At 32.1% G+C, this 13355-nt stretch overlaps 1 protein-coding gene across 2 annotated transcripts in view; it reads left to right on the top strand.

Moving 5' to 3' along the window:
• The first annotated feature begins 1357 nt into the window (after nucleotides 1-1357).
• The window catches only part of LOC108917969 (protocadherin gamma-A5-like), a 35998-nt gene continuing 24000 nt past the window's right edge, over nucleotides 1358-13355 (top strand). Inside the window, exons 1-8 of one of the 2 annotated variants that reach the window (XM_023455775.1) lie at nucleotides 1358-1484; nucleotides 4714-4770; nucleotides 4952-5104; nucleotides 5313-5482; nucleotides 9019-9215; nucleotides 11301-11517; nucleotides 12813-12994; nucleotides 13101-13297. In XM_023455775.1, coding sequence (XP_023311543.1) covers nucleotides 4716-4770; nucleotides 4952-5104; nucleotides 5313-5482; nucleotides 9019-9215; nucleotides 11301-11517; nucleotides 12813-12994; nucleotides 13101-13297 — 1171 coding nt within the window. In that variant the 5' untranslated portion in view covers nucleotides 1358-1484; nucleotides 4714-4715. Of the gene's footprint in view, nucleotides 1504-4713; nucleotides 4771-4951; nucleotides 5105-5312; nucleotides 5483-9018; nucleotides 9216-11300; nucleotides 11518-12812; nucleotides 12995-13100; nucleotides 13298-13355 lie in introns of both variants that reach the window. The other variant, XM_023455769.1, reaches the window with a different exon arrangement.

Here is a 13355-nt window from a genome sequence, read left to right as displayed (position 1 = left end):
CCTTGAGGAAGATCCGAGGAGCATTGCTCGCGACACTCACCAAGTAGTAGGTGTATCTAACAGTACCGTGTGGCGTGTGCTATGGGAAAAATTATTACACCTCTATCATGTACTAGGGGTTCATGCATTAATTACAGAAAGAATGAACAAAACAAATTTTGAGTTCTGGGTAACGTGCCCTCTAGCGGCACATAGTGACACTTTTCTCTGACTGGTCCAATAAGAGCTTCATCTACTTAGCGGGTGTGCTAAATGAGAGACCAATCGAACTTGAATTAAATAAGTTATTTAAATAGAAATATTAAAAAAAGAATAACTTTGACAAGCTGTAACTTGCAAACAATTGACAATTCGAAAAAAATTTCTTTACACACTGCTATTATTTCAATCCGTAGAATCACCTCTCAGATTTTCCTGACGAACTTTCAGAACATCCTGTATAATAATTGTTGATAACTATGAATAATAATTTCAATACAATTATTGAAATATTGAGAAAAATTGGAAATTTTAAATTTTCGGCGGTCATTTTCGAATGTGACCGATCACTTATGGTCACTGACTTTATAGCTGAGGAAATGAAGCATTGAATCTCCGAAATCTGTGCAGTAAGATAGATTGTGATGCAGTTTTTTGCATTCGATTCCTTAGAGAGTTCAGAAAGTTTGTGACCCTATGTGATCAATGAGAAATGAAAATTGCATAGGTGCATAAGAAAAATGCATTTTCAAAATTGCATCTCGAAGAATTAAAAAATAAAAAATTTATAAATTGGAAAATATTGACGGAAATGAGTTCAATTTTGCTACTCGGGGGCTTTTGGGGTCGTCGAACACGAATATCACGACGACAACGGTCTCCTAGGTACAATTTTATACATTTTTCATTTTTTAACTTCTTCGAGATGCAATTTTAAAAATGCATTTTTCTTATGCACCGATGCAATTTTCATTTCTCATTGATCACATAGGGTCACAAACTTTCTGGACGTTCTAACGAATCGAATGCAAAAAACTGCATCACGATCCATCTTACTGCACAGATTTCGGAGGTAAGGCCGTTTCTAATGCTTTATTTCCCCGACTATTAGACAATTTGGTCGTTTTTGGTAAGCGAGATTTAAATTGTTAAAAGTAATAGTAAAAAATACTTGAAAAAGTTTAATGATTATCTCTACCGAGCTAAGTGACCTAAAGTCGCAAATCAAAACCCATTTTTATCATATTTGTCATCGTTATCAGTATCGAGAAGCTATATCCAAAATAGCGGGATAAAATTTTTAATGATAAATCAGATCAGAGTATTTGTAATTTTATCCGATAATTGCTAAAATTTATAATATAAAGGAGATAACATATTTGAGACACATTAATAGAAGAATAAATAATATCAACACAGTTAGTTTCTGCGAGTCTACAGAAAGTGAAGTGATAGGTGAATTTGGTGCAGTGTGATCTGTTTTTTATGGACTTTTTGCTAAACGGGTATAATTTAAATACTTTAGTAAGTGTTCTTTGTCAGTGTCCAAATAAAAAACACCTCATATACTATGGACAATAAAAATGATTAAACATTATGTCCTGTATAAAAAGAGTTCTATTAATTTTGTCATCTAAATCTCTTTTAACGTGATGGGAAACCTATTTCGGTCAACAGTTGTTATTTCTAACGTATTACTAGCATCAACTATTTAAGATAAAAATAAATAATTCATATAGTTCAGTTAGTGAAAAAAAGTGGCATTTATATGAAATAGCAATAATGAAGTTTTTTAAAGCAATATAGTTATTCTTGTATAATAACTAATAAATACCTAGAAATACATAAGAATCACAAATATTAACTTTGAAGAACACTTAAGTCTTATAGTATAATATTTGGTTCGACAAACAAGAAATTTTTGAAAGTATCCAAATTCGTTACGTTTCATAATTATTCCTACTTTAATTTAAATTCACTGCTTGATTAATAGTCCAGACGGTATCTGTTTCAAAGAGTCCATATTTATATACAGGGTGAGTCATTAATAATGGGACACAGCCTAATGGCAGATTGTTAACGTCAAAATATAGTGATTGGGCCAAACATGCCTTAATCAATTGTTGCTCCTTTTCGTTCTACAGAGTGTTAAAGTTGAAAAAATATTTTCGATTTTTTGTTATATTTTAAGTATGTACGGACCGATTGTTTTGAAAATTTATAGTTTTACGTTTTTTGAGGTGACAAATACGAATATGCAAACAGTGTTGGAGTCACGTCTAGGGGTGCTAGTTATACTGTCCTATCAATGTAATGTAGTGGTAATAGTTTAAATAACTAAATGGATTTCACAGACACTTACAGTGTACGATAATTTAATAAACAAAGAAATCTAAATAAAAAAATTAGATACATTTGAAACAAATACACTGAAGATGAATTTTTCGAGACAAAACGTCTGAATCTAATTCGGGCTAAGGCAGTACAGTATTGGAGGTTCTGAAGGCTTGCAAAATATGTAATAAAATTTCTAGGGTCGTATTTAAAAAAATAAAGTTGATGGTGGTCCTGGGGAGACGAAACGTTATATACAAAAATTGATTATGCCATTCGATAGAGGGTAAAAAGTGGCTATGAGAAAGTGTTGTTCTTTTTTCAATATCACCTCAAACAAGGTTGAAATTAAACAAAAACGGATTTTCAAAATTTCGTTTTTTTCAAATATTTCAAAAACTAATTATGTTAGCCTTGATTTTTTAGATGCATAATGTTGGTCCCCTGATTACAAAACTTTGCCCCCATTTAAGCTACTTCGTGGCTCTTACCGTTTCCGAGATCCTGTAGTGAGAAGCGAATTTGTAACAGCCTGTATATAGTATATAAACGATTATAAAAGGATTCATTGAACCAAATTCACAGATTAATAAGGATAACAGAACTGCTAACAGAATATTACAGATTTAACAATACGATTTGGTAGAAGTAGAGTAACCGCTATTCCGAAGAGCAAAACCAGAAACTGGACTCTGAGTAAAGTTAGATCAAGAACTCTCAGATATCAGTGCTCTACAATAGACCCACAGATTATTATGAAGGAAAACATGTATTTTCATATATTCACAATCTACGAATCACCACTTAAGCTCTCCATAAAAAATTGCCATTATATCTATAAGTGTGAAAGATTTTGTTTATCAATACAAAAGTTATCTACAATCAACTTAAGATTCATAAACAGCATTATCACTAACTTCATTTGCTTATTGTGATAACAGCAGACATGCAATGATTCCAATTTGTTTTCTACGACTCTATATTGTTTACCTTTTAAAAAATTTCATCTAGAAAAATATATGACGAAGAAGTAATCTAGATATGATTGCTACGATAATATCTTGTTATTTATTTTTGCAGTATTATAACCTACAAAGATGGATACTACTATATTTTAAAATGTACTTATTTTAACTAACTCGTGATTAATATGGAATACTCATGAAATAGATTAAATTGTTTTCGTATTTTGATATATTCTTCATAGGTATTAAAAATAAATAGGATCATTTTTTTAAATAAGGATCTCACTTTACTTACGCATATTTTAAGATAACACAGCCATACACAAAAAAGTCCAAACCCAAGAGAACCTCATATTTTCGAAGGAATTCGTTGCGCTGAACACGATGCTGTTGTCGAAATTCATGATTTCACGACAAATTTCGGAGAAAAGTGAAATTTTTGGCTGACTCAAATATAGATCAAAACTGTTTTCTTCGAAAATTTTTTCCAAATATATCATTTTCGTAGTATTTTGCGACGCTGAATACGATGCCTTTAGTAACATTTATCCACGACCTCAATATTTCTCAAAAAAAAAAAAAAACAGATTTTTTCCTAAATTGCGTCCAAATATATCATTTTCATAATATTTTGAGACGCTGAATACGATGCTATTAGTAAAATTTACCCATGACCTCGATATTTCTCAGAAAATTCACTATTTGGGTGAAAACTGTCCTAAATATGGGCCAAAACGAGTGTATAATTTTCGTAGTATTTTGGCCACTGTTCACCCCAGTTTTCAACCAGTTTTTTTTCATCGTTTTTCAGCGTCTTAAATTACTACGAAAATCAAACAACGACAAAGTCTGGAAAAAATCAGTTCTGACTCAAATTTGGACCAGTCTTCACACAAATAGTGAATTTTCTGGATAATACCGAAGTCATGGGTAAATTTTACTAATGGTATTGTATTCAACGCCTCAAAATTCTACAAAATGATGTAGTTGGACAAAATTTACCATATTTGGACCAGTTTCGCCCAAAAATTTCATTTTTCTTCTAAGTTTTTCATGAAGTCATGAATTTTGACTGCAGGATCCTGTTCAGCGCATCGAATTCCTTCGGAAATGATTTGTGGGTCTCCTGGGTTTGGACTTTTTTTGTGTGGCTGTGATAATCCATCAATTGTTACAGAAGAAGCAAAGATGATAAATTTCAAGTATCATGTTTAATATTTAAAGGTAAAGACATTATAATACGGAAAAAAAATATCAAATTTGTAGATTGCAATCGTTAATCTCATAGAAAATAAATAATGTATTTTTCTTTGATCAATTCGACATATAAAGAATATAATATTTCTCCCCCAGTTCCTAAATTTCAAATTGTTCTATTGTAAAATATTACTAACTTTGTCGAAGTTATTTTAAGTAAAAAATATATTTTTTTCAGACATGAGAAGCGTTTTAAGGATACCCCTAATATATTTTATATTACTTATAGCAGGAGGTAGGTAGTACATATTTTAATATCTAGTAATTTGAGAGTATTATAAAATTTAAAATAAGTAATGAAAAGAAATTTCTTCAGTTTTCTTAATAATGCCTTAACAATTACAAATATTTTATTTATTTTATATTTTATAAATTACGTTATCTGTATCTAATAAAACATTTAAAAACTGTTACAGTAAACTGTGATGACATAATTGTCGCAATAAATGAAAATGTCATTGTAACGCCGAATGAAGCAGGCACCTTTTATACGGTTTCGATGAAGGAAAATAACCACGATTTCGAAGCTGGTGTTCAAGTGCTATTACCCCTTTTTAAAATTGTTGACGGTAAGTAAATATTTTTTTCTAAGTAACGGGTAAAAACTAGGTATCTACAGGTGTTTCATGATGAATCACTACAGCCAAAATAATTATTGTCACTTATTCTGTCAAATGTATTTTTGCCTTAAGCACTTTAATTTGGAATTTTGTGTCTTAACCCCTTCTATAACTATAACTATAGGAATAGGTAATTAATTGCATCCTTTTCTTTTAGCAAATATTGAGCCAACAATCAGTTTTGTTTCTTCATCCTTCCAGTATTCTGTGCTTAAAACCAAAGAGGAAACATCGTCTTATATATTTTATGCAACACAGTCTTTTGACTACGAGACTCAGCCCTCCCAGTACCTGTTCAACGTTCAGCTGAATTTGAACTATACTCCCGTAATTTATTTTATTATAATTAATATAAATGACGAACAACCCTCGTTGTCTCCACCACAATGATCAGTTGACTATCCAATTCGAATGAGTAAAAAAATGTTGCCTAAAAATATTTATTTCCGGCATTGGGTCTTGTTGGATGCAGTTAGGTGAAAGTTAAAAAATTTTCTATGCAGATAAGGAAAAAGTTTTTCCAATATTCTGCATTCTGCATTCATAGATTATAAGTAGAATTACCTAGAATGTTGAGATAATTTATGCCTTATGATAATTTGTTCCTTATCTGTATAGAAAATTTTCTAATTTTTATCTAACTGCACTCAACAAGACCCAATGCCAGAAATAAATATTTTCAACATGGCTACATTTGGTAGGAAGTGACCTGCTATTTTGCAGGTACTAATCGCACGACCTCTCTCGCTAACTGGGCGGTTGTCTCACATATGACATACTAATGAGGACTGATAAGTCCGAAACCGGTCTATGTCTTGTGAGTTAAACTGATGGACGATCTTATCCGTTTTAATAGGGGTTGCGGGTATAATCAAATGCTGGCCGGTGTATGTAACCCGCAGAGTTTAAACAAACAATATACACAATAAAATTGCACTAAGTAAATAATCAGGGCAACATCAGCAGACTAATGTATTATATAGATTTACCAGAGTTTTATTTAATTTTGCATTTTTTGGATGTATATTTACATATTCTTTTTAAAAACACATTGTAATTTATTTTGTGTATAATATATTATACAGGGTGATTCAAAAAACCGCTGAAAGACTTCTAGGGTAGATAATACATGAAAAATTAAGATGAAAAGTCATAATAAATATAGGGTCGCAAGTGCCTCCTTAACACGATACAGGGCGTCAAATTTTCTGTGAAATTAAACATTGTAATAATTCCAAAATGCTTGAACATTTCTATTCCAAATTTGCTATGCATAGTTAGCACCTTAAGACCAATGTTTGATGTACTGTTCAAAATTTTATGAGCGGCAGTGTCGTAGAGACGGGGTCAACGTGACCCTTTTTTAAAAATATTTTCTACGCCATTGCTAATTTTATCAAACGGGCTATTTTCGTGTAAAGTGTTCAATTGTCTACCGAATTGGTCTCTTGCAAAATTTTGATTAAGGCACGCATTTTTAAGAAAAACACGTTTGTAGAAAATTTGTGAATCCAATTTTATATTCATTCATTTTAGTTTCGCATAGTAGGCTTGTGCTGTTCAATATAAAACATCGGCTGTCACTAATGTCAATAATAAGTGCACAAGTGAGTTAAGTAAACTAGCTTATAAGCTTATTTTTGTCATTTTTACGGTTATTTAAATTACTTCAGCTACTTCACTATTTTCAATAACAGTATGAATTACGAATATTCATTTGCAGAGATGACAGATTTGCATCTATGTTATGGGCTAGCGAATTTTGTTCCCCGTGATGCAGTTAGGCGGTACATAGAAATATTTCCTGCACGAAGAACACCAAATCGGCAAATGTTTGATAATATCGATAGAAGATTAAGAGAAACGGGTAAATTAAAAACAACAAAATTTAATTCTGGACGACGGCGTTATGCTAGAACTCCGGAATCTGGGGAAATGGTCCTGACAGCAGTAGAAAATAATATGTTAAGTACCCGACAAATTTCTAGAAATTTAAACATATCACAATCATCTGTTTGAGAACACTTCGCGAACAACAATTGCACTCTTATCACTTTCAACGTGTTCAACATTTACTACCTCAAGATTACCCACCAAGACTAGAGTGGTCACGATGGCTGCTTGGCAGGCTTGCAGAGAATCCCAATTTTTCGGCGAATATCTTATTCATGGATGAAACATCGTTTACGAGACGAGGAATAATTAACTTCGACAATAATCATTTATGATGCGACGAAAATCCTCACGTCATTCGAATAACAAATTTTCAGCATGAGTTTTCAATTAACGTTCATTCTGGTATTATTGGCGACACGCTCATTGGCTCTTTTAGACTACCAAATAGCCAGTCTTACCTTAATGCATGATTTGAACAGCTTGTTAGATGAAATACCACTGGATGTGCGGAAGAGCCTTTGGTTCCATCATGACGGTGCTCCGGCACATTTCGCTCGACAAGTAAGAGATTATTTAAATATGACATACCCTAGGCGGTGGATTGGACGTGGTGGTCCAATCTAGTGGCCCGGTCATGTTAAGGAGCTGATTTACGTAACCAGTAAATTGGATTGATGAATTATGGCAACGAATTTAACAAGCCTTTCAAACAATTCGTAATACACCCGGGATTTTTGAAAAAGTAAGAAGATCCTTAGCTCGGCGGGTAGAAACGTGTATCGAATCACAAGGTGGTCACTTCCAGTACCTACTGTGATATTTTACATTATTTTCAGTTATACAATTTTTATCATTACGTTTTCACCCTTAAATTTGTTGTTTATTGTTTACGTTATTTCATTCTGACAAAATTAGTTGAAACCTAAATTACTCAAAAACTGTAGCTTTTATCAAAATTTTCCACCATTTCCAATTCGATAGACAATTGAACACTTTACACTAAAATAGTGCCCGTTGGACAAAATTAGCAGTGGTGTAGAAAATATTTTTAAAATCCCGTCTCTACGACACTGCTGCTCATAAAATTTTGAGCAGTACATCAAACATTGGTCCTAAGTGCTAACTACGCATAACAAATATGAAATAGAAATGTTCAGGCATTTTGAAATTATTGCAGACAATGTTTCATTTACAGAAACTTTGATGCCCTGTATCTCGTTAAGGATGCATTTGCAACCCTATGTTTATTAAGACTTTTTGTCTTAATTTTTCATGTAATTTTCATGTATTATCTATCCTAGAAGTTAGCGGTTTTTTTAATCACCCAGTATATAACATTTTTACGAAGTAACTTTACATTTCAAAAACAATTCACACTAAATATTATGAAAGAAATAAAAAAATACCTAACTTATTCTGTAAAAAAGTATCTAATTATTATCTGATATTACTCTTGTTTCTTTCAGTGTATGACCAAAATTAACTGTTTCTTATTTTGCAACTTAAATTAAATAAAAGTCCAAAATCATCTGTTTTAAAACATACCTACCACATACACTGTTCTGTAAAGTAGTATTATTTCATTGTATTTTGAACTCTACTGTTGTGATAATAGCATGACACATAGCAGTTTAACTTTGATATTTGAGTGAACAAAAATGCAAAAATACTGAAAAGGGACTTACATAGAAGCTGAAATGTTAAGATAGGTTCAACTTCTTGTGAAAATAACGGGAAACAATAATTTTTAATTGACGAATCAGGTTTTTCAAAAATTAAGAAGTTGCCGAAAATAAACACTTTAAAATTATCAATATCTGGAATATTCACTGTCTATTATCAAAAATGATTTCGAAACTATTAAATCTGATTTATAATGATCCATTGTTGTGTTTGTTATTATTTAAATTATAAAAAGAAATATATTTTCACCATTTATCGTTCTAAAAATTTTCTTGTTCTGGTAGAGTCTAACAAGAGGTGTATTAAATCCAGACTGGAAATATTGTGCACTGGTAGAAATCAATTTAATAGATTACAATGATGAATTACCTGAATTTAAGGAGACCGAGTATTATGTATCTATAAACGAAACTGCTAAAAAGGGCGAATTTATAGTACAAATTCTGGCAACGGATCTTGATGCAGAGGATAAAATTTTAGAGTAAGTTAACGTTCTTTGTAAGTATATGCAACCTATATGTTAAATGAGTCAATTATGAATCATTTTTTTAATTTAATTCTCTACTACTAAAAAATCTGTTAATTTTAAAACGACACGAAATTTCCTACTTATTTTTTGAGCTAAGTTCAATATTTTTGTTAATATAGACTAAAATCCAAAATAGTATGCTCCATTATGAAAAAAAAATATATACAAGATAATTTATACAGTAGTAACAACATACTTGTATTCTAATAGTGTTGGTAGGTCTAATCTATATCTATACTATCTATACTAATATTATAAAGAGGAAACATTTGTATTTTTGTATGTATGTATGTTTGTTACGAATAAACTCAAAAACTACTGGACGGATTTCGATAATTCTTTCACCATTAGAATGCTACATTATCCCTGAGTAACATAGGCTATATTTTTTATATCCCAAAATGTTTGTCCACCCGTGCGAAGCCGGGACGGGCTGCTAGTGTAAGTAATATCCCAAATGAAACGCAGGATTTCACATGAGGAAAAAAGATTTTATTAATTAAAAAGTTTTTATGTTTTTAAAAGGTAGACATTGCCATTAAATATGAAAGAGGATATCGGACACATGCCCTCATCGAATCATTTGGCATTTGGATTTCTTTTAAGAAAATTCTGTATCACGTTTACGCATACCTACGGCTGAATTTCGTTGATAACATTCCGAACATCTGCCTTCAATTCAAGAATGGTATCCATTTGAGTAGAATAAACTTAGACTTCCCCAGGAAAATGTCACATGACGTAAGATCGCATGATCTTGATGGCCAAATCACTTCACTGTTACGTCTGATGAGTGGTCGATTAAAGTTCTACCATAACAAGTGGATAATTTCACGTGTCGTATGGCAGCATCATCCGTTGGAATACATTCATACAAATGAGGTTACAAAAAATTCAATAGCATCTCTCGATATCGCTATCCATTGACAGTCACATGCGTTTCCAGCCTCATTTGTAAAAAAGAACGGACCAATCACCCCACCAGCGTAAAATCCACACCACACAATCCCTCAGTGAGTATACAGTAGTCGTTCTTGAATGATGGATTGTCTCTGCCCCAAATTTGATCATTTTGCTTGTTCACATACTCACTGAGATGAAACGCGTCTCGTCCCTAAAGATGATTTTCTTAGCAAATTAAATTCTTGAGTTAGCTGAATCTCGAATGGATGCAGATGCTGATCATTTGTTAAAATGAACTGCATTGTGCTTTTTGAAATGTTTAATTGCAGTGATCGAAGGCGCACTGAAGCAATATTTTTGACTGAATGGTCAGTAGGAATCCGGCCTGGTTTTTTATTGTATGCAAACGAACTCAAATTTGGCAACTAACTTTTTCATAGTTTATTCATTCGGGGCGTTAGTTCTACCGAAATTCCACATAATTTGCTCACAGTCTCAGCTACACACTGTCCGTAGTTTTCACAATCTTCACTCGCTCATCCGTCATATAGCGTTCCATTTTGTCTAACCGCAATGTGTACTACAACAATTATGATCCTGCATAATGCTGCCAACTCTTCGGAAAATGGCGCACAATTAAATTCTGCGTTACTTTTGGGACACCCTGTTATAACATGATTTTGTAAGTCCTAGCAGCTTATGGCACTTATTTGCCAAATTATACCTTAACCTCATTTCACAATCACATATTATTCTCAAATCCCTGGCTTCAGGTTCTTACTGTATACGGTTCACATAGTAAATATTGTACCAAAAGCTAATTATAATATTATGTTAATATAATATTATACCTAAGAATGTAATTTATTTCTGTGGCAAAAAGGAAATGTTTAAACCTTTCTGTAACAATAAGCAGTCCTGACTTAATTTCGCTAACAGTTTTAATATCGCCGGTATCCAAAAGATATTTTTAACATTGTAAACAGATTCCATCATTATTAATGTAAGCCAAGAAAAATTGTGGTCCAAGATGGGAAACCTGGGAGTTATGAAGTGGTACAAAAAGCTTTACAATAATATAATTAGCTGTAAATCTTAGTTACTTACATATTTAACGCGTGATTATATTTTCAGACACAGCCTACTTACATCAGCATATGCGAGTCAGATTTTAGAAATCGAATCAGATACAGGAAATATATATGTGAGTGCAGATAATGCATTTGACTATGATACAGTTAACCCGATATTCGTCATAGTTAGAGGCACTGATAAAGCTCGCCATACCACTTCTGTACCATTAACCATAAACTTACTCGATGTAAACAATAAAGCACCAACTATATTTGTGGTAAGTTTTTCGTATCTGTATGTGGTAAATAATTATTTCTTAGTTTTTATATGATTTTTTACCTAAAAACACTTTTGAACTAAAAAATGGTCTCCAAAACTAAATATTTGTTAATATTGCATTTAAAGGCTATTTCAGAAAGTAACAGCAAACAATATTTCATGAAAGGAAGTTTTGAAACTGACAGAGTAGGATGATATCCTGTGAGGTAAGGTTTTAAGGTTTACAGGCTTTAATGGCAGTTACGGACTAATTACCACATTTTATCAGACAATACCGTTTCTAATTTTTAAGACATTTTGAAACTGGAGATTAGGTTAAACATTAAAGTCAGTCCGCACTGATAGGCATCTAAAACGCTCAGTTTCATCACCATTCAGTATAGAAATAAAGTATTTTGACAGCTCAATGCGCCTTGCCACCACTATTTGCAGACTTGGACACTTTGGCGAGGAATTACAACGTAAATATTGCTTCTTCTCATTATCTTGTCTTTCAACCTCTGAAGGACACTTTGGGAGAACTATAATTTAACAATAATGGGGAAGTAGAAGAATGTGGCTCTTGACCGAAGTTAGAAGAGAAAACAGTACATAAGTGTATCTTTAATATGTTAAATTTGCTGTTGCTTTTTGAACTACCTTTATTTTATTTTATTTATTATTATATGTTATATTATTTATTTTTATTTATTTTATCCTAAATAGATCTTACAATCTTTTATTTTACAATCTTTGATCTTTCAAAGATTGTAAAATGGAATTGTATACTTCTAATTTGGTACAATTTTCTTAAAGTAGGAAATGTTAAACAGTTATTTGAAGTTAGAAAATTTTCAATTATGGATATGGATGGGCCATTTTTGAACAAAATTTGTATACCTCTTGAGTTTTTCCCCAAAATGTACGATTGGTTTGTAGTAAACACCTACGAAAATATTATTTTCAGGGATCAGAAAGTCGGAGTTAGAAGTGAATTATTTTAATTTACACTTGACACAAATTTGTTTTAAAATGCTACTAACGCTGTGATGTTCCTTGGATTCTTTACCATGTATCATGCGATACTACGCAAAAATTCCATTGTATCCAATCCATCAATTTAAAGAATTGTCCCTTAGAATCAGGTTTGAAAATTTATCGTACCGTCGCCGTTAACACTGTGACCATCAAGGAATTAAAGTTTCCCTTACGTCAAACGGACGATCAATATAGAGATTAAAAAACGCTTTATGAATAAACAGCCATACATACACATACTCTTCATATTTCGACATGATAAAAGTTCTTTTTAAGGAATATCCGATTAACGTTGATGAAAATCAAAAATCGGGTACCGTTCTAAATTCCAGCATAACGGCCTCAGATATGGACGCCACTGCAAAATTATCAGCGGAGATAGACTGGGATATGTCTTATGCAATGAAGAATTCACGAAGACTGGATATGAATAATGAGGCAATTAGCCAGCAAGTAAAGTGAGTAGATACATAGATTAAGTACTAATTGTCAATTTGAATATTTCTTACATTCTACATTAAAGATGACGTAATTTCTAATTATAAAGAAAATATTGCCTTATAGGTTTTTAGATGTGGAATATCATAGAGTGAATGAATTAGATGATACTAATAGAGACATAGCAATTGATTTAATAGTAAACGGCAATAATCCTGATTGGACAACTCCGGATTACGAGCTCTTCGATATGTTATTCCTCTCTCTCAAAGTTACGGATTGGATGACTGATCCTGAGTTCATAGAACAACAAAACACATCAGGTAATATTATATTCCAATAATAACCATCATAAAATAAACATAGTAAAACCGTAGAAAT

Source organism: Anoplophora glabripennis, unplaced genomic scaffold (genome assembly GCF_000390285.2).
Source record: "Anoplophora glabripennis isolate ALB-LARVAE unplaced genomic scaffold, Agla_2.0 scaffold60, whole genome shotgun sequence".
Taxonomy (NCBI): Eukaryota; Metazoa; Arthropoda; class Insecta; order Coleoptera; family Cerambycidae; genus Anoplophora; species Anoplophora glabripennis.
This window is presented reverse-complemented; position numbering and strand designations above follow the sequence as displayed.